This window comes from Hipposideros armiger, unplaced genomic scaffold (assembly GCF_001890085.2).
Source record: "Hipposideros armiger isolate ML-2016 unplaced genomic scaffold, ASM189008v1 scaffold_220, whole genome shotgun sequence".
Classification (NCBI taxonomy): Eukaryota; Metazoa; Chordata; class Mammalia; order Chiroptera; family Hipposideridae; genus Hipposideros; species Hipposideros armiger.
Genome location: NW_017731570.1, coordinates 1,982,863 through 2,005,363, shown reverse-complemented (window position 1 = coordinate 2,005,363; position 22,501 = coordinate 1,982,863). Strand labels below are relative to the sequence as shown.

Genomic DNA, 22,501 nt, shown 5'->3' with positions numbered 1-22,501 from the left:
TAGCATTTTTGACATATTCATACATCTTCTGTAGCAGCTCAGCTTCTATCAATTTGATCCAGGTTTGTTTTCCTTTGAAGTCAGTACTATCAGCATCTATTGAGTGTGCTTGCTGTGTGCCATAGTGGTGATTTTAAGAGGAGGAATTTAACTTCCCTCCCCATTATCTTCACCAGCTCCCGTTACCCCAAAGCACCCCAAATAAGCTTGCAAGCTCATTATGCTATGGTTGCTATGGAAACACAGCTTTAAGATGAACCCCCTATGACCTCCCCCATGATTCCTGTGAGTCCCTGTCTTCCCCCTTTCTCTTCCTTTATTTGTAGCATTCAGTAGAATTTCAGAATTTTCGAGATGAAAGGGAATTGAGGAATCACCCCCTTCTGTGTTTGCTAGCAAGTGTATTCCCCGTCTTCCCCCAACCACGATATCCGATAGAGGGTCAAGTTAGCGCTCATCTTTTATCCCTAACCTCCTGGGTAGAAAATGGAAGTGGTTGCTGTTCCACAAGACTTGGATTGAAAAACTCTAATCCAGTACATTCTGTTCGATCAAAGCTGGATCCAGGAAAGTTAAATGATTTGTTCACAGCTCCCAGGAGTCTGTAGGTAAACAGGGACTGAAACCCAATGCCACTTGAGCGTGCACATGTCCTACATATAAAGCCTCCTGCCTGTGTTGTGGACAAGGATTGCTGCCCTGTGGATCTGGGGCATGCTGAGGCCAACGACATTCTATCCTCGGGGAGGGGGTGCAGCTGTGTGGCTAAGACCATTGGTGTTCCAGGCAGACTGCGCTCTGGTGTGGGTATTTAGTCGTTGTGTGACCTTGAACACGTTACTTAACCTTTCTGAGCCTCTATGCCCTCATCTATAAAACAAGGAAAGCACCCTCTTCAGCAGGTCATGACAACTTAGTAAGATAATATGTCACGTGCGTGTCACGGGCCTGGCATAGAGCCAATGGCACCTAACATTATTATCTAGCGTTTCAGCACTCACATGTGATTCCCCAAATCACAATGGTTCCTTTTTGTTCTTTCCAAACTTAACTCAAACCTGTCTAAATTGCTCCAGTGTTTGCAAGAGAATCCAATACGAAATTTTTGTTCAGGGGATGTGGCAAATGTATACTCTACTCTTAGAAATTATTTAAACATCTTTGTTTCAGTGCCGTCTTTTGGATTGGTTGGTTGGTTCCTGGACTTTGAGATTTTTCTTTCCTCCTCCAGACTTACTTCCCAGCTCTCTTTGAGACCATTATAAACCTAGTTACTGTTTATGAAATTACTACTGTGTGTCAGCCCCTTACCTGGCTTCTCTCTAATCTTTACCTCCACCCTTTGAAGTAGGTGCTATTATGTCCTAATTGCAAATGAGGCCACTGAGGCTCTGAGAGATTGAGTAACTTGCCTGATTGTTGAGAATATGTTCGTGGTTCTCCCTCGTTGGAAAATGGAGGAGCACACTTGTGTGACCTGCAGTTTTCTGAATGTAAGAGTACATATAGGGTGACTCTAGCACTTAGGATTTACAACTATCAGGGACCTGAGTGACCATCCAACCTCTTATTAACCAGCAGGAGAAACTGTTGAACAAAGAGGTCACAGGATTTGACCAAAGTAGGTGTAGCAGCCCAGGGCTAAGATTTGAGCCCAGGTCTCCTGACTCTCATTTGATGTTCTTTCAATCATATCTAATAGGCTAGAATCCTTGACCCTGAGCATCATAGTCTTTGGCATGAGGACACCTACTAAGGTACAGATGGCCTGGAAATAATTAATATTCCACTTCATAATTGGAACTGTAGGTTCCGGAAGCAAGGTACTTGCATTTGAACCCCAGCTCTGCTAATTACCAGCTCTGTGACTTTGGGCAAGTTGCTTGAACTGCCCGTGCCTCAGTTTCACCTCATTGAATTGTGAGGATTGCCTGAGATACATCATGTAACGTCAAAGAACAGTGCCTGGCTGAGAGCACACCCTCAGTCAGCATTAGCCATAGTCATCATTTGCTGAGCGCCTGTCACTTGCCAGGCATCCCTCGGTCTTGGGGTACAATGGTGAGCAAGAGAGTCATAATTCTTGCCCTCATGGAGCTTACAGTCAAGTGAGATACAGATATTAAAGAACAAGCTTATGATTTGTTGACTAATTCTAGTTCCATTTTGTTATTTATAGGGCACTCTTTAGGAGTTGCTGCAATGTATTTTTGTCTTTAGCTCTGAATTTTATAAGTGTAAATAATTTGCATCGGCAATTTGGCCTCAGTGCACAGAGCCCTCAGCCTTGAGAAGCTCCTGGCGCTCAGCATAACATGCCAGGAGCCATCTGTGTGTTGTATTCAGAACAGAACTAGCCACAGTCCTGCCACTTGGATGTAAGCAGCCTACCCAAAGAGCAGAAAGGAAGTTATGACTGGGGATCCACAAGGCAGCAAGACTTGGTCACTAAAGGAACAGACAGCTCTCATAGTCATAACAGGCCTTTAGGAAGAGGGCACAGTAGGAACCAAATGTTGTTGTACAGATAACACAGGCATCGTGCATCCAAGTACCTATTTTTAAGTGACAGTGGTATATTTTTGGCCAGTTCTATTCCATTTGTAGTCTAGCTCCATTTTTTTCTTCAGTGTTTCTTTGTTCACAGTTGATCTTACCTCTGTTTCAACCTTGTTTTCTTGGCTATTTGATGTTAAAGGAATCTATATGCTTATGCATTTCCTGACAAATGGGGACATGAAGCTGAATTTTCTGATGAGCCCTTATAAAATATGACCATACTGAACCAACCCAAAATGTGGGCTGCCTAGACCAAATATGCTGATTTTAGACAAGGTTGCTTTTGTCTAAATGATATTATCATTTTTATTTTCTTTCCTAAAGTAAAATAGCATAAAATTGAGATAATACTTCATATATACTTCACTCTTTGCTGTTTTATATAACCAGAGAACATAAACATTTATGTTTAAATCTCCTTATTTTATAGTTCAAGAAACTCCACCTCAAAGAGTTTAATTGACTAGCCCAAGGTCACACAGCAAATTTAATGGTAGAACCAGGATTAGACCCCATGTCTTCAAATTTAGGTCAGTTTCATTCTTCACTATGCTGCTTTTATTTTATATGTCCAATAATTAAATCAGTATTTGAAATCATGGATTTAAATTGAAGAATTAACCCCTTTGGAAGCAAGGAGGATGGAAAAGAATCCCCAAATCCCATTTTTCCTCTCTAATTCATTGAGATAAAAGGGAGTAGGATGATTTATATACCAGAAAGGTAATAACAATATGGATTATATGCCTACTTTGTACCTAGAATGCTGACATATGTACGATGTCTGATCAAACAATACAGTGAATGTTTAAATAAAAAAATTATTATAGTAAAAGACACATTGCCATTAATGCCCCTCAAAATATTCCCCCTCACTTCGAACACACTTATCCTATTGTTCTTGCCACTTTCTGAAGCAGTTCTGAAAGTCCTCTTTCGTGAGTGTCTTTAGTTGCGCTGTCATGGCTGCCTCGATGTCCTGAATCATTTTGACTTTGGGGAAGAGCCAGAAGTCACATGGTGCCAAATCTGGTGAATAAGGTGGATGAAGACACACTGTAATGTTTTTATTTGACAGAAATTGCCATATACCAGAAGCGATGTGTGACACGGAGCATTGTCATGATGGAGGATGATTTATTGCACATTTTAAAACACACCTTCTCTCAATCATAGCTCACACCTGACTGACTGCACTAAACAAGTTGAAACTTGTCATACACTGTTATTAAGCCTTGACATGCCACTTCCCGTGTTGAAGATCCCTGTCTTTCTGTTGGATGGCACTCAGCAGCAGCATTCACAGTATTTGTTGATCACCGTGTCACACATTGCTTCTGGTACAGTGATTTCTGTCAAATAAAAATATTACGGTGTGTCCTCATCCACCCTATTAATCGGATCTGGCGCTGTGCAACTTCTGGCTCTTCCCCAAAGTCAAAATGACCGTGAAAGATAAACGTTTTGAATGCATTGAGGACATCGAGGCAGCTACGACAGTGCAACTAAAGACACTCATGAAAGAGGACTTCCAGAACTGCTTCAGAAAGTGGCAAGGACAATGGGATAAGTGTGTTCAAAGCAAGGGGGAATATTTTCAGGGGGATTAATGGTAATGTGTCCTTTACTGTAATACATTTTTTTATTTATACATTCACTGTATTTTTTTATCACACCTCATATATCTCATTAAACTATTCATATGCTTTATCTCATTAAAGCCTTGAAACTCTCATTTCCCCATTTTACAGATGCTTAAACTGAAGTTTGGCATGGTTGAATAAATTACCCAAAGTCATATAGATAGCAAGTCGGAAAGCTTGGTATTTGCATCCAGGCTTCTCATTCTAGAGCTTATGTTCTCCTGTATTCTACCAGGAACTGAAGGATGGGGTGTTGAATATTCCATCAAGTTTTGCTTTGCTAGGGTGGAAAAGAAATATTTTATTCTTCAAAAGTCAATGTCACAAGGCAATGCATTTATAATATTTTTCAGCTTACTGGAGCAGTCTGTAGGTTTTTTTTGTTTGTTTGGTTTTTTTTTTTTGCTTTGTAACTTTGCACCTTCCATATTGAAAGTTTCTCTAGGAAATGAAAATGAATTTGGAGGAAGGAAGCCTCCATTATTCCTGCTTCCAGCCAGTACAGATGATTGGCTTTCTGGACAGGTAGGAGGGTGAATGCTGGCCTCTCTCTGCTGAGCTCATAAGCTGGAGAAGTGTCTACAAAAAATTCAGGAATGATGCCAGGGGGGGTAGGGGCGAGGAAAGGAGGAAAGGGATGTGGTGTTTGGAGCCCATAACTCAGGAAATGTGATGGCACCTAATTTCAGAGTGGTATGAGGCAAGTGTTTAGGAAAAGAATAATGAGCTATTGTTGTAGGCTCTTTTTTCTTTAATGGGTAGGTTGTTTTTATAAAGTTTTATGAACAGGAAACTAAAGCAAAATGCTGATCCCTTTGGTTTTTGAGCTCTGCCAGCATCATTTCATTTCTATTTTTGAGCGTTGGTGACAGGCACTCCCTTTAACGCTTCTGGGGGTAAAGCATAACAAGACACCCCACATCGCATTTCTTAACAACAGCAGAACCCAAATGAAGAGATGTGGTTTCAGATCTTCTCAAGAACGCCACAGACAGAATAAGATCCCTCCCTCACCCAGGGAGAAAGGTAGGGCTTTCAGAAACCAAGGTAGTCTGCAGTATGTTTCCCTTTAGAAACATTCTAGAAAATTTGCCCCACGTGGAAAAACACTAACCTGCATTAAAATGGTTCTTGCCATGGCAAAGAAAACACTGATCTAATTCCCCTACTTCCTCCTATCATAAAAACCCAGGCTCCCCAGCTATTGTTGGCTCTAGAAGATGACTTCATCTTAAAGATGGTGGTCTTATCTATTGTGCATTTTGAATGCACTGAACCAGCGTTTCAGGCATCTGGCTTCCAACTTCAGAGATGTTAAAAGCTTTTTGTTGCTGTAGGGCATTTATTCATTGCTTACCTTGTAAAAGTTATGCCTTATTGCATTTTCCTGGCACCAGAGCAATCCTTGTACCTACCCATTGCATTTGGTTTTTCTGAGCCCGCAGGCAGCACTGGGTTATTAAAGTTCAAGGAGGAAGCCACGTGATGTTGACTTTACAACTTTAATTCTCTCTTACCGTCTTCTCTCCTTTCCTCCCACTCACTGATGGATGAGTTTTGTTCATCATGTTCTGTGTCAAGACCAGAGCGAGCTCTCAAAGCTTGTCTTACAAGACTCCAGGTGAAGGCGGAGAACATGTCCCTCCCTTGGTAGAGCAACCAGCGGAGAAGTTTCCTTGGATTAAAAAAGTCTTTGGGTCCATAATTTCGTATCGGCCTGAGCACTTTAGATTAGCACCATGTTTAAGCTTGCAGAAACACCAGGCAAAAATCTTTCCCCCCACTTAAGAGTCAGTTCTTCAGGGCCCAACTCAAGAGAAAAACATTTCGGTATAACTAGCCCTGAGTATGAGCATAGCAAATTGAAAAGAAAAAATGTTTTCTAGAGTTTAACTTGGAATAAAAAACCTAGAGAAGGTAAAGAAAGAAAATGCTTTTGGAGGTAAGGAAAAAGGCAGGCGAGCATGTTACAAGGCATCTCTGAAAACAAACTTTATGGCCTCCCTTTGCCACCAGAGTTTCAGTTTCCCTGACAAGTCCATCTTGTTCAGGAATTAGTATAAATTGCCAGGTGTGTGTTAAAAGGCTGGAGGGAACTGAAAGCTCTCAGTAATATCCAAGAGGGCCCCATAGCAGGAGCTGTCTCTCACGTGGTTTTGGTGTGTTTTGGACTCTTCATGAAGCTAAATATTAGGGACCTACGCCTACTTTTCAAAATTTCTTTTAACAGCCCATTATGGTATTCTGCATATGATTTCTTGGTCCTATCTCAGAAACTTTTGTTTCTCATGGTAAAAATTTGTCTCTGGATTTACCTCCTCCGTGATATGTTCTTTGATTAGCCCCATTTCAATTTAATTTTCATTTCAACACATATGGATCTTTCTACCATGCGCCAGCATGATTAGAGCCACTGTAGTGAGTGAGATAGATTCGGTCCCTGGACCCTTGTAGCTTGCGGTTGGGCCACAGGGACACTTTGAATCCGTCATTATGAGCAGATGCATATTGGGGAAAGAGCGGTCCTCAGCACTGTGGGGGCACAAAGCAAGGGTTCCCCTTGCCTGGGGATCAAGGACAGCCTTGGATGAGAGGAATTAGCCAGGAAGCTCCCTGGTGATTGATCTCATCATTTCAAAGAACTAAACAAACGATCACGCAGTGTTAAGAGCTGGTGAACCAGAGGCTGGTGCTTTTTGTTCAGCCTTCTGGGGCCAAGACTTTGGGTTCAGTCAGAATTGTGGGTACGTGTGACCTATGTTTGCTGAGCTTGGTTTTGGATGTGAGATGGAAAAAAAATCAAACACAGCAGTAGCTCCCGTAACTTAGCTCCCACTTAATCAAAGCGCTCAGTAAGCCTGCATCCGCTACCCCTTCTCCAGTGTTGTCAATGCCCACAGCTGGAGGAACACTTGCAGTGTAAGGGCTGCTCTCTAGCACACGCCAGCCCACGTCAGCTACCACCAGATGAGTGAGGCACGTGTTTGCCAGGAATCTGTTTCTGCTGGTTGAACTCGTTCTCTAATTAAGGTCTTCTACACACGCTATCCCCCTCCCTGTCTCCCCATAGCCCCAGGTCTTTTTCAAGTAAGCGTCTCAAGCCAACTACCCTCCTCCCATTCTCTACTGCTACAGCTAATTTTTTAAAAACTTAAATATAGTCATGTCCCCTGGCTATGAAGATAAGTATGTTTTTAATTGGAACCCTGGATACCAGATTGTAAATCAAGTCCCAAGAGCCAGAACACATCTCCTGGTGGGTGGCTTAGTTGGTATATAGTTTACAGGAAGTGTGGACTTGCATATTTTTTCGTTGTATCCCTGATGCACCCATATGCGGATAGCAGGCTGTCTAGTACATAATAGTTCCTCAGTGCTTGATGAGCAAATAAGCAGCTCCCTGTGCCCATTTTTGATTTTGATGGTACAACCATTGGGCTAGTTACTCGTGGGAACCTCTGGCCTGAGGACCTGTGGTCAAAGTGTTCAGAAGGATGGGGCCCAGGTTCATTATTGGGCTTGCTGATAGTTCTAACCCAAATGTCTGGAGTCCACTGCTAAAGATTCCAATTCAGTGGACCCAAAGTGGGGCCCACGGTTATGGATTTGATAAGTTTCTCAGTTGATTTCATTGCAGGTGGTCTCTGGAGTTATTGTCCCTGAATTCCCATAAGTCATGTTTCTATAAATGTGTGTATTTTCAAATCCCAGCCAGCGTAAATAAATACTGCTCTATTTCATTGTTATGCCCATTTCCCCCACATTTCAACTTCTCTGGCATTGGGATGTATCTTACAGTTGATCATGTGTTATATCATTGGCAACCTTATTTTCCTTCCTGGTAGCACATAAAATAAATAATAGCACATTTTACAGTCTTTGGCATCTTAGGTTTGATGAAATGTGGTACTTTGATTGCTGAGTTTGTAGTTAATAGAAAACACTTCCACTATCCAGAGCTAGAATTTATATGTTTTCTATTCCAATTTCTTCATGCAGTGGTTAGTATAAAAAACCCTACATAACGCATACGTTAGCTGTAGTCTGAGGGGAATACATAGTTTTAGAGTATAACAAATTCATTGAATTCTTGGTCAAAAAATATAAAATACCCTCAAACATGCAGACTATCCATAAAGTTCAAAGACCCTCTAGTAGAGGACAGAAAGTATTCTCAGAGCTGGCTTAAATCTCTAAGCAAAACAAGCCCGTTGATAGTAATCAGTTAAAATTGGAGAATGTCAGGATTCTTATTGCAAAATCAGGAGTGAAGACGGGTTTCTGGTCACATACACTGTACAGCCATAATAGTATGTATCAAAAAGATGGTAAATTGAACCCTTTGGGATTTTTATTTCATCACTGAATTTGCATTTCTGTACCCCAAAACAATTAAATATGGTGGTAAAGATTGTGTTCGGAAAGACCAAGCTTTGAAACATTTTTGTTCCTTCCCCATTTTCTTCTTGAAGTATTATCTTTAATTCACTGGTCTTTTGAAGTACATTTTCATATCTGAAGCAATTTAAGACAGTTTTCTGTCCCCCACTTTCTGTCCCCCTTTACTCTCATATTCTTCTTTGTTGTCTTGTCCTTTTCATGTTTTATTAAACCTGTTATTAAGAGTCAGGTTTGGGTGTCAGGGAAAGATTCTAGGCAGGTCCATATTCTGAGGCTTTTTGGCACTCAAGAATTTTTTTCTTTGCTCCACCATGCCTAAACTAACAGTTGATATTAATCAATGATCATGGTCTAAAGAGAAAATATCTTTGAGATCAAAACTAAGAGATTCTCCTAGCTTGATGCCATATTTCAGTTCTCTCTCTCTCTCTCTCTCTCTCTCTCTCTCTCTCAAAGATTTTTATTGGGGAATTGGGAGGGGAACAGTGTTGGGGAATTGGGAAAGGGGAACACTGTGTTTTCCCAGGACCCATCAGCTCCAAGTCAAGTTGTTGTGCTTTAATCTTAGTTGTGGAGGGCGCAGCACAGCTCCAAGCCCAGTTGCCTCTTTCAATCTAATTGCGGGTGGAGGGGTGCAGCCCACCATCGCATGCGGGAGTCAACTGACAACCTTGCTGCTAAGAGCACGCACTCTCATCAGCTCAGCAGCAGCTCAGCTCGGGCACAGCTCACTGGAACCGGTGACCCTGTTGCTCAGAGCTCCCGCTCTTAGCCAACTGAGCCACTTAGCTGGCCCTCTTCTCTCTCTTTAATACAGGGTTTCTCAACAGGGGATTATTGGCATTTTGGACCTATTAGTTCTTTGTTGTGGAGCTTGCTGGCCTGTGCATTAGAGGATGTTTACCAGCCCAAGCCTCTACCCATTAGATGCCACTAACACCCTCCCCCAGTGACAATGGAAAAATGTATTCCGACATTGCCAAATATCACCTTGGGGGCAAAATCAACCTGAGTTGAGAATTGCTGCAGAAATGAACCAGAGAGTAGGGAATGCATCTGCTCACAGGTATATCAGGGCAAGACAGATATTCACCATTTTTTTTTTCCAAACAAAGTCTTGATTATTTTTGCATTACAGTTAACAATCTGCAGGATTAGCTCAATCCTGGGAGAAAGAGAAAGATTTTATCACTTAACCGGTTTTTTAGACTTGTTTCAGAAAATGAAATCTTTAAGAGAGTGCAAGAATGAAGTCTTCCTGCTTTAGAATACCCGGGAATGTTTTTTCATAAATCTAGGCTGGAGCCAGTGGACATATCCCCAGGCAGGGGGAGAGTAATCATTCTGGTGTGATTTTAGATATCATCAGTGCTTCATTTGTGTCATTTTTACCAATCGGGCAATAAACCATAGTACTGATCTCTCAGAATTCACTGCCAGAACTTCTCCAGGCTTTTAACTCCCTTCTCCCATCAAGACTGAAGTTGCAAAAGGAGAGGGAGCTTGGCCATTACCTGGAAATGTTTTCTGAAGGGAAGGGGAGAGGTGTTGGTACTCAGGTGTATCCAACATGTATCTATACAACCATGCTAGATTAGCAGGAACAGAAGAGATGGCTCCAGATGCCAAGGAAGCAGATGACGTTGCACGTGTCTGAAGGCCAGGCTTTGGGAGATCAGCTACTGTCACTTGAGCGCCTTCTGCAATGCATACCTCCCTGAAGAGGTTACAGTTGAAAGGCCATGTTTTAAGATCAGCCATGTTCCTTCAGCAGGTGTATATTCCTGGCATAGAGGTTCAGGAATGGGTAGAGAAGAGGAGGGGCGAAATGTAGCTAATTGAACACCTGATCTGTAATAAATAGTCTTATATATTCGATGAATGAATGAACAAACAAATGAATGAATGAACAAATGAGGCTTTAAGAAAAAGAATACACTAACCCTGATGCTAAGTATAATGCCGACAGGACAAAGCATCATCCCATTGGCTGAGAAGATTGTCACAACCACTCTAACTTCTGAAGTTTTAGCCTCATGCTGGGCCTGTTTGGGCCGCAGTCGTGGCTGTGGATCTGAGGAATTGATTGATGGTCTTCCAGCCGTGCCTGGCTGTGTGCTCGTCTAAAAGGAGCTAATAATCAGTGGTGGGCTTGTGTGTGGAGACCCGCCACTTCCACCAGCAGCACAAATGAGCCCTGCTCGACCCAGGCGAAAACGCAGGCCCTGCTCTTGGCACTGGTCCCGGAAACGCAGAACAGACTTCTTTATTCCAGTCTGCAGGCTTCTGGCTAGCGAGGAACACTGCCTGGCTGTGAAGCGTTTTATAGAATTATAACGGGTTGGGCCGAAGGCAAGTTCTGAAAGGCACTTTGTGCTGCTGCTTTGAGGGAAGCTGACTGTTAGGGCAGTGTTGTTCCTCAGCCCATAAACACACACACAGGCAAGACAGGGAATGCCGAGCCCCTGGGGCCGCTTAGCTGGGCAGCATTGCAGAGTTGGGCAGCTTCCCTCAACTATGACAGCAGCCTCAGGGGTGTGCTTGGAAGCCCTCCTGTAGAGCAGTCTGCTTCTGACAAAGTTTTTGGTCACAAACGCCCCTGATTGGAATCCTAGGCAAATTGCTGAACCCCCGTCTGCTAATATGGGAGCAATGCATCGCACACTGGGGAGGTTCTGAAGTCAGGGCAAAAAGGTGGAAGTTGCATGGGGTCAAAAATATCTCTGAAAATCCTTTAATTGTCTCAAGGACCACATACATGGTTTGTGTTTACCCCAAATTGCCGGCTTCGGTTTACAGACCCTATTGTATCAAAAGTATGTGAATATATGTCTTTAAATACCAGAATCCTCCTATTCACACTATGAGAAGCTTGGAAGCATCAGACCTCCCAAAGGAACTCCAGATTCCCATTTTTCCTTTCACACTCATTTTGGGGCTTATGTTTGTTTTGTTTTGTTTGCAGCACTAATTAAGTTGTTACTGGCCATTAGCTAGCAATCTCTCTCTCTGTCTCTCTCTCTCTCTGTTTCCCTCCCCCCTCCCCCTTCTCCCCTCTCCCCTCTCTCTTCTCTCTCTCCTTTCTTTCTGTACCTAGCATGTATAGTGAAAAAGATTTTAGCTTTGCTGCACAGATGTTGTGCAGCCATGTGTATTGATTGATTTTTATGGTCCAAATCTTTTAAGGAGGGGCAAAAAAAAATGTTTTAAGAGAAAGTGGATATGGCAGCCTTCTCATCAACCAATATGACTGTCTTCTTTGCCCTATGATAGTTGTATTTAAAGTTGAGGTTAAACTCCCCTCCCCTCCTTAGGATTTCTTCATTATTGCACTGGACTTATGGTGGGTCAGACTTCCTGCTCAGCCCTGAGACTCCTGCAGTGAGTTATCTAGTCCCAGGGCTGTCACTCTTTTCTTCACCAAGTGCTGGAAGTACACTTCCCAGCTGGAAGACACGGCTCAGAAGGCTCTACCAGGGATCAAAGCCCATCCTCCAAGGGGCTTTTGCTGGCCGGAGTCCTCTAGTTGGGATGGTGGGCCTGTGAGGGCCAGAAAAGCAGGGATAGGAGGGGAATGAGGAGCAGCTGCAGGTGCTTCAGTTCGTATTCTTGGCGGCCAGGGGAGCCCTAACCGGGGCATGTCACAGCTTCCTGGCCCTGCTCTGACTGCAGAATTAAACAGGGGTTTCTTTGATTGGGTGCCCTTGGAGATGGGTTTCCCCTCATTCCCCCACCAAGCGTGGCCAAGTTTGTGGGGGACACCTGTATAAACGCCCCATCAGCACAGCTCAGGCTAAAAGGACAAAACTGTGTTCGGAAATAGAGGTAGGAAAAATCAGTGGCCCGAGGCACTCTTTCCCCCTCCAGACCTCTATCTTTGACCACTTCTTTCCCACTTGAGGGTATATAGTTGAGAGGGAAAACTCAGGTGCTGTCTTTACTCTCAGTTGGAACACACTCATTCAGGAGGCTTCTTCACATTTGTGGCAGGTAGTGAGGCTGGCAAAACTGGGCCAGATTCTCCCAGCTTGTGAGGCAGTTTGTCTACACTCGTTGGGCAGGGCAGTGGGTGAATTTAGTGCCAAGGTGTGGGTTTGGTATCTAATATGAAAGAACTGTGTACCATGAGGTTTCCTGTCTGGAAAGTGGGAATTGCTGGATTCTGGCCTTAGCTAGAAGCAGAAAACACTGAAACAGGAACTAGATATTTCCATTCCCACTACTTCCTGCACACCTAAGAAGTCAAAACCCCCAGACCACCACTTGCTATGGCCATGTCTTTGATAAGGAGAGGGGAAAAAATTCAACAGTGCAGTCTACAAAATAACTTTTGAGGTAATGGTCATTTTAATATTTAAAAATTAATTTCTAATTTCCCAAGTATCACTTGAATATATTTTTCTTGTGAAAAGAAATTTAAGAACATTAGCTATAAATGTCAAGGCTCCTTTGTCCGCTACCTTTAATCTTTTAATGCCAGGTACCCTCTGGCACTGATTGCCTCCCCTCAGCCCCACGGGAACGCATAACACGATTTTGCTGTGGATCCTTCTGGATAGTTTTCAGTGGTATTTACCTACATGTCTCCATAGAAAATATATGGTATTCTTTTGTAGATGTGTTTTTAAAACAAATGGTTTTATACTGTGCTTATTCTGTAATTATTTTTTAACTGAACCTAATCCATTGGAGATCTTTACACTCCAGACCCATAGACCGAATCTTTTTGACTGCCGTTGAGTGGTATTCCATAGTGAGGGGAGTTTACGTATTCCCTACTGTTGGACATGAGTTGTTTCCAGTTGGGGTTTGTTTTTTAATGTCCAGACAGGGCTGCAGTGAACGTGCCCATTGTGCATTTACAATGTGTTTCTCCAGTAAGGCCAGGTAGAGTCAGGTGATTGCTGCACAGCTCTATCCTGACAAACCCTGTCAGATTGCCCTGAATGGCTGGCAGCCTCTTCTCAGCCGCTTCATATTTAAAAATGGCTACAGGGGAAAGGACTTGAGGGAACTCTCTAGAAGTGGAAGAAATGGTTTCTGTCCGGTTGTGGAGATGGTTACAAGTGTTTACATTTGTCAACACGCAACTAAACTGCACACTTAAAATTGACGCATTTTACTGTTTGCAGATTCTATTCCAATGGCGCTCTTTAAAAAAAAAAAGCCGGTGAGGGGTGAGGGGGTCACTGGCTGGGAATAAGGCAAGACAAAATAACTGCCTCTTCTTAAGGTGGGCTTTTAAAACGCTTGCTTTTCTCCAGGCTGTTTCCCTCTGCCGGGCTCTTGCCCAGGCAACCTCTCTGTGCGCCAGCAAACCCCCGTCCCCCGCTCCCCCCTCCCCGCCCAGCAATCCCGTCCCCCTAGCTGGGGTCCCGGGGGCCAAGGGCTCGAGGGAGGCAGGGGTCCCGCCGTGGGATCAGCCCTCACGGCCCTACGGGGTTTCCGCAGGCGGCACCTGGGCACTCCCAGGACGCGCGCGCGGGGCGGAACCAAGCTGGCGCCCCGCTCCACCCCAGCGGGGTGGAACCCGCTCAAGGCTCCACCCCGCTTTTGCGATTACGGGAGTAGGGTTCCTCCAGACTAGAAGCCGGCTGTCAGTCGTGTGTGGCCGCCTCGCCTGGCACCGTGGAGCTGGGGCCCCCTTTCGCTTGGGAGTTTTGTGGTCGCTTCAGGTCAGCGGTGACATCCCAAAGGGCTGGCCCGGCAGCCGCCATGGTGGCCAAGGATTACCCGTTCTACCTCATGGTCAAGAGAGCGAACAGCAGCCTGGAGGTACCCCCAGCCAGAAGCCCGGCCAAGGACGCCGAGGTAGGGACCTCCACCTGGACCTCTTCGTTCCATCTGTCGCTGTCTCCATCTCACCCTCTCTCGGGTCCCTCCCTCTGTCCTGTCTCGCTGTTTCCATCTCTCACTCAGTGTGTTCCTCTTATTCTCCATCTGTCACACACTCTCTCTGAATCTCCCTGTCTCCATCTCGCACACTGTCTCTTGCCTCCCTTCCCTACGCTCTCCGTGGGGCAAGTATGAACCACCTTCTCTGTCCTTATCCCTCTTCCTCGCGGCCGGGAAGCCACAGCTTCTTTGCCCCTGCCTTCACCCCCTTCTCTCTTTTGCCTCCTGCAGAGCTCTTAGACTGTCAGTCTCCTGTCTAGACCCCGCAGAGGGACTTGATCCTCCTGTATCAGCAGGCCCAGTCATCAGGGAAGAGTTACACTAAGAGCTACCCTTTAAATGCCCGCGCTTCCTGTTGCCTGGGTTAGAGGAGCAGGGGTGGTTCTTGGGGACCCTTCAGGATATCTCTCCTCTCAGGCTTGGCCTTGCAGCTGTTTGGCAACAAAGACAGGACACAGCACCTCTGTCACCTGTGGCCAGTGGGGGTCATTCACCTGGAGGTCTGGGGGCTAAATGATCATCTGAGTGCCTCCCACTGGAATCCTAAAAATGAATTAAACTCCTTGGGAGGGTGGGAAGCTGTCTTGGGACATTGGGAACATTTCTCTTTCTGGGAACTTTCCTGAGCGTTGAGGGTGACGCGAGGGAGTCCTCCTGGCCGGTGTGTAGTCTGCCTTTCCTCCTGTGTGTTATATCTCTGGCAAAGAGCTCATGGACCTCAAAGGTTGGGTTCAGCTGAAGGAGAAAGTGTCCTCTGTTTCTTTGAGGGTTTTAAGGACTACGGTTGCTTTCCCTAGTCTGCAGTTTTGCTGTGGCCAAGCTATAGTGGAACCCACAGGACCCAGTTCATCGTTGCCACTCGTGTGGAAAGAGAGATCTCCACTCTCCCCAACCACAGGCCGGGGAAAGTGTGGAGGCCGGTGTGCATCTGGTCTTGTGTGCAGCATTCTTGGGGGTTCCACTTACCTGGCACCCTTGAGTCTGCTCAGCTGTGTGCACTTGGCTCACTGAATTATGTATATTCAGGAAGATAGCATCAAAGATTCATTGCCTCTAACAAGAGCTGCTCCAGGCTGACAAGATTCCAAACAGTCTCAGGTTGTAGCTGAGTGCAAACCAACTTCTCGCCCCCAGTGCCACCCCACTCCCCAGCTCAGTTGGATATTTTCACAAAGAGTTTTTGTTCCCAGCAGCTGTGGAAATGTTATGGCCCTAATGGTATTTGGGCTTTTATTTAAGTTTTGACAGGACAGCACCTGCATAGAATTCAGGTTGTTCAGGCTTGGAATGGATACAATGATTTTTCAATGGGAACTTCATAATGTAATAAATATAAGAGCAGGGAACCTAGTGCCCCTCAAACTCCTTTTGGAAGGAAACAAAGTATAACCAAGTTTAATTAATAAATTGAATTGGGTCAAAGAAAAGAACTGTGAGAATAGCTCTGGACCCTAACTAGTCCTTACTTGCTATCACTTAGTCCTGTGTTTTTGAGTAGTTTGGCTAAAGGCTTAGGTAAAACTCATCTGCTTAGTCTTTTCCTATTCTTAGAATATAAATATATATGTGTATTGCAAATGTGATGAAAGAAATGTATCACTAAATGTCAAATATTAAGTTTCTTCATGGTAGCTGGATCCAGATTATATAAATGTGACTCATTTTCATTTTATGAAGATGTCCAGGTATAGGAGTAAGGATGGGGGAGGAACAATTTTAGAAATACTTGGTAAATATTTTTCAGGTATCACCATTGAGGATTTTTTTAAAGTGTCTAAATCGAAGTACAAGTATCTCTTATGCGCTATAAACTTTGAGGAGGAGGTGTCCAGTATATCTCCTAGCTTCATTCACTTCCTGATAATGGTGATAGGCAAAGTTGGCAAAAGAAACCTAGGTGAGTTTTGGAGCCAGTTTTCTGGTTTCGTTATCAGTGCAAAAGACAGCCAGCCTTGTAGGCCTCACTTCTCCATAAGCAGTTAACTAAAGTATATTTTCTACCAGCAGGTGTCATCAGCATTTGTGTTTAAAAAGCGGTATACACTAGTTGGCCTTTTGAAAAACATGATTCTATACTTGTTTATAAACTAGGTATTGACTGTTAGTGCTATGAAAATAATTTAAGATTAGTCATTTTCTTTGTAGAAGGAATGTGGTTATAATAGAACAACTGGTCTATCCAAAGTCCTTTTTGACCTTCAGAGGCAATTACAGCAGAGCACCTGTGCCCTTTAGACATGTAATGGCTGGCCCCTCAGAATTTCTTGTAAGGAGGACCATGGACACAGTGCTGCACGGGCAGGTGCCTTCTAGCGTTTGTTTTTATTCTTGCAACCAGTGTACTAGGGAAGGCCATTTAGGGAAAGGCTTGTGGGGCAGAGGCGGGTGTCACTGATGTGCATTTTATCCTGTACATTGATGTACATTTGAGTAAAAATGTGCAACAGTAGATGTCCTCTTAAAGTAAATTATAACAAAATTTCTCCTCGAGATTTAAGTGCTTTGTAATTTTTTTTGTTTAAATGATCGTTTCTAGTGAAAGAAAAAAGATATAGTTTTAAATTTTATTTTCTTTGAAGTGTCTATTTCAAGTATTAAAAATATTCTACATGGGTTGTGATATTAATATGGTACTGCTTCTTAATCTAATATTTCTTATAACATGGGAGTATAAGTTGGGTTGCAAATGTTTAATACCCATAACCAGCTGGATCCTACTGGCTCTAATCATTAACTGTGAAATCTGAGGAGTTTAGTCCATCTTAGTCCATGGCTCAATATTTTCACAGAGAAACATGGTATCACATGAGCATCGTTAAGTTTATTTCTTCTGATCATTGTTGGAGCTTTTGCTCAATTAATCTCTGTTTTTATATTTTGGGGTGCTTACTTCCCATGCCAGGAGGGACTGGTTCTTCTAGGCATGTTAGGTGCTCTGAACATCTGATCAAGACTAAAAGGAAAGGAAAGATGTTAGCACTCACAAATTAGACTGATTATTAGTTAAAATTCACTCTTTCCCTGTGGTGAGGTTTGCTCTTAAAGAAAGAAGGCTCAAATGACTGGATATGTTGGCTAAGGATGCTAGAGCCTGGTAAGAAGATCTTAAGAGTTTGGAGTCCATTTCATTTTAATGAAAACCCGAAAAGGTGTTTCTGTTAGTTTCTTTCTAAGAATATATCTGACAACTTGATGGACAGTTTACTTTTGGTTTTAAGATTTACTATCTCAGATGTTGGTCAAGGTTAAGCCAGATTTAGTTAGTGGTATTTGTAGTTTTTGCCTTTGTCCCTTAAAAGTGTATGTTCTGATTTTGATTCAGCCAGAAGCCTTGTGTGGCCCTTGGCGTGACACCTACCTAGAAAAGACGGAGTTCTAGTCTTTCTAAGTACCACATTTAGTGTCGCACTCGAGACCCCAACCATGCAGTAAGGTTAATATAAAACATGTATTATTCTCCTCACTTTATGAATAAAGACACGGAGGGGAGGTGACATGCAGAAAGCCACACAGAAAAATCAGTGGCTGAACCAAACTCCAATGCCAGGTTTCCTGATGGATTTAGTTCAGTGTTTAATACCAGTATATCTTGTGGCATCTAAGGAAGTGTTTATCTCTGAGAAGAAAAGGTGGGTGGGCATGAAAACTTAACAGACGTGTAAAATGCTTTCGTATATTTTATTTTAAATATATAATCTTGAGTACTTTATGTAACTGAGAAGGTACCTTTAAGCCTTAGCTCTGAAGAGCAACGTGAACCCTAGGCCCCTGCCATAATTTATGCTCCAGTCAGTCCACATATGTATTTGAAAATTGTATGCACCTGGAACTATACTCCTCGCATGCCAGCTGGAGCACTAAAAGGGTCAGCTGGTTTCCAGTAATTTATACATTTCTTGGAATCTGTATCATATAGTATTGAACTGACAGTATATCCAACCAACTGCATGGAAATAGTTCTGAGGAGTTATTACAGTTAGAGTCCTGGGATTCTTTCCCAAATGACTAAATAAATAGATTCCATGATTTGTGTGACCACAGATCTTGCTGGGTGGAGAGCCACAACACGGTAAAGGCCATTCCTTGCTGATAGGATCTGGTTATGGTCACCTAGCCATGATTCTGAGGCTCGTTCAGATGGAAAAGTCTGGGGGTCTTGGGCCTTCAGGATGCACATAAACTAGGAATAGATTTATTAGAGGAAGATATGTTGACTTTACACATGTAGATTTGAGGCTGACTCTGGAATAAGACTGCTTGGGTCCTGTTGGCACCTCTACCCCTTGCTGGTGGTGTGGCCTTGGACAAGCTACTGTGCCTCTCTAAGCCCCTGTTTCCTCAGTGGTAAAATGGGGATGAAATTGTTCTCCTTCCTAGGACCATAGTGAGGGTCAGTGAGATGATTCATGTACAGTGCTTGACACATAGTAAGTGCTTGATACATATATCATCATCAAGACCTGTGCATCTCAAAAAAGATTCCTAAAACAATTTTATGAAACATCATCACCTTTCTAATTTCCTGATGCTGTTTGATGCACAGCAGTGCATCAAGGGCCTTACTGTAAGTCTTCTAATCATCCTCACAACAATTCTGTGAGGTTGGTATAATTGCCCTGTTTTGTAGAAGAAACGGAGGCTCAGAGCTTGGTAAGTGGCCTTTCCACAATAGCTGAGCTAGTAGGTAGAAGAGCCAGTACTCACACCCTAATCTGACCCTGAAGTCTGTGCTTCCCCAACCACATCACTTTACCTCTAAATGACTAAATCACTGGTCTCCTCACCACATAACACATGAAGGATGAACCCTGCTGCTGGAGCAAATTGCCTCCCAGTCAAAGGCCCTTTTATCCCTGAATATCTGGATAGAAGACCTCACCATTAGTCAAGGCTTCTGGCAGCCCACTTCATAGAATGGCTGCGACCCACACGAGTGGGGTTTGTAAGCCTCTCTTTGGGAGGGTTTTGGTAATTTCCGTTTTGTGTTTCTCAACAACAAGGAGCCGGTCTTTAGCAGAATTCTACAGGCTCAGCTCTGTGGAGGTGACACAATTAGTTCTGCAATTAGTCATTTTGCTTATCTACATTCACCACCAGCCCTCCAAGTAAACCAATAACTGGAAGGCCCTGACTGCCATCTGGGTATTTACAAATTGTGTCATTTTCTCAAGACACTCTGCAAGTTGCCTGTAAAACCTTGGACCTGTGCCAGTGTTTTCATAACAACTGAATGAAAATAAATTGCTGATCATATCCTAATTTTGCAAAACCCTGTGCACATGTAATTGTTATTAATGGCTTGTGTGTATCTGAAAGGGCTACTTCATTTGTGATGTATGCACGCAGTTGCCTTCCATAATTTGTCAGTGCTGGTAACAGGTACAGGTTACGCACAAAATGAGGAAATTGCTGTGATTGCATTGCCATTTTTTCTTGTTGTGTTGGCTGATGGGCTATAAGGAGTGAAAGCCTGTGGTTTCTAATGCCTTCCATTTTTTATGAATTGACACCATTTATTAGCTTAGAAGAGGCTATGTCACAAACCAGGAAAGGCTTCTGAGTCTTTGACTGGCTGGAAAAGGAGTTGGTCTTTTTAAGTCTAGAAACACTTGTGCCTGGACCTTCTGTGTTTGGGCCATTGTGTCCCTTTGCAGGAAGGCAGCCCAATTACCAGTAAATTCCAGTTAATCGAAACTGAACCAGAAACCTCATGGTAAATTTACTGGACGTTTCTTTCTCTCTGGTTCTTAAAATGAGGAGGAAAGGAGTAACAAAACAGGCTTTTTTCCAGGGATTTATGAAACAAGCAAACAAAACTAGCCTGCAGGAAGTGACCTAGGGTCATTATACCAGAGAACTTCAGAGTGGGAAAGGCCTGTTGAGAACATGGAGCCCAGTTCTAATTCGCTCCTGGATCCATTCAATGTCTGCTTAAACACCTGCAGGGACAGAGAGCTCATTACTTTCTAAGGCTGTATTTGTTCCGTGTGCATCATGAGAAAATCCTTTCTTAGTTGTAATGTTGCTTTCTGGAGCTGAACAGTATACAGTAATACTTTCTCATGTGTATCCCTTTTAGTATTTGAAAACTATTCTTTCTCCCCATCTACTCCTACTCTGTGCGCGTGTGTGCACATCCACACACATCCACCAGGTTCCTGTCTTCTGACTAGACTCCTAGTTCCTCTGACATTTCCAAAGGAACATACTGTCTAACCTCTTCCTCTCTCTTGTTTGTTTCTACTGAACATCCTCAGAGTGCCTGACAATATTGAGTATTGATCACCGAGCCCCAAGACACTGTACGATGCTGCTTCAACAAACAAGGTTGCCTTTATGCTTACTGTGCTTCCTTAGACAAGAGAAGTGGACCAATACATTAAACAAGGTTTCTGAAATAGAGGTGACTAAAGATTAATATCTTTGTCATATAAATAATTTATACAGAAGGAAAAGAACCCTCCAAGATATCCATTGACAAATTGGCAGTTCACACACAAGGAACTATCAAAATAAACATTACTTAAAATGTTCATTCTACTAGAAATTACATAAATGAAAAGACAAATAATAATAAGGCACTATTTCATGTTTAACGTCACAAATATTTTAAAGACAAGATAAAACCCAGTGCTGGGGAAGTTGCAGGGAAACACTTCTGTGTGGAATGAGGGAACTGGTCAGTGCGCATTAAGAGACAGAAAGGTTCAAATGTTGGGACCCAGTATTCCAGCTCTTGGGGAGCGGGGACGGGGCGAGGAGGAGCTGTTTGTCCAAAGTTGTTCATAATGACATTATTTGCAATAATAATGTTCATGTTTTATGTTTGCATTTTATAGGTTTCAAAGCACTTTTATATTTTTTGCCTCACCTGAGTATAATTATCCTCATTTTAAAGATGAGGCTACCAAGAGTCAGAGAAGTTCAGTGAATTTTTCCCAGGATCACCCAGCTGGGAATGGCAGAGTTGAAGCTTGAGGTCTGATTCCAGTTGTCTGATTCCAGTCTAACATCCTTTCCTACTTATTTATAACAGCTAGGAATGCCAACAACTCCCCTGACCTATAATGAAGGAAGGGCACCATGTACCAGGGCCTCTGGCACAAGGGTCAGTGGCATCATTTGAGCCATTACACACTAGCAAGCAGAATTACCCTAGTGTTCCTGGAAAAAATAAAGAGGAAAAAGTTGAGCATAATTGTATACATGATGTAACAAATTTAAATACCTAGGTATGAACATGGGATGTAGAGAAGTGGGGGAAGGGATGTTTCAATCAGAGCACCCCCTCCCTTTTTCATCCTGCTCATTAAATTCATGGACATGCCATCTAGTATTCAAATTGCCGTCAGTTATTTTCCCGTGCATTATCACCTTTGAACCGTACACCAGCTCAGGGAGCTGAGCAAGGCAAGGACTGTCCTCTTTGTTGTCAACTGAAGAATCAGAGATTCAGAGAGTTTAGGAGGCAGAACCAAAATGTGGGTCTCTCCTTGCCCAGCCTTGACCTCTTGGCACACCACAATGTTGTCTTAAGCCAGTCATGTTCCTGAGTGAGTTATGAACAAGCACTATTTGGGGGGGGTGTTCAAAGTGAACCCCATTACACTTAGCCAAAACACTGCACGCAGTAACCTTGCCTGGGTGCCGGTGGACTGGTGAGCCCTTTCCTTGGCCTGCACTCTAGTAGATCCAAGTGCAAGGTCTTACTTTATATTTGATGTGAAATCCCTGTTAGGGTAAACAAAAAGCCCACAAAGAATGGATAGATATAAACTTCTATCCATGTAGATTGACATCCCTTAGAATAATGTCTTTCTGAGCTCTGCAAATCTAATTTGCAGCAGTGGTGATAATTAGATGGTAAGGAGAAATAGAGCATTTCCCTGAGGGTACTGTTTCTGTAGATATCCCTAAAAAATTGGCAACCTGATTGAATTAAATAAAACTGAGAGCCTGTGTTAGGACCTTGAAAAAGGAAGTTAAATGTTTAGCAGGTGCAA

At 43.3% G+C, this 22,501-nt stretch overlaps 1 protein-coding gene across 9 annotated transcripts in view; it reads left to right on the top strand.

Moving 5' to 3' along the window:
• The window catches only part of ARHGEF3 (Rho guanine nucleotide exchange factor 3), a 306,647-nt gene that overhangs the window by 229,790 nt on the left and 54,356 nt on the right, over positions 1–22,501 (top strand). Inside the window, exon 1 of one of the 9 annotated variants that reach the window (XM_019654349.1) lies at positions 14,176–14,414. The exons of the other annotated variants lie outside the window; for them this stretch is intronic. Within the exon in view, the coding sequence (XP_019509894.1) occupies positions 14,319–14,414 (96 nt within the window). The 5' untranslated portion in view covers positions 14,176–14,318. Of the gene's footprint in view, positions 1–14,175; positions 14,415–22,501 lie in introns of those variants that run through there. 9 annotated transcript variants of the gene reach the window in all.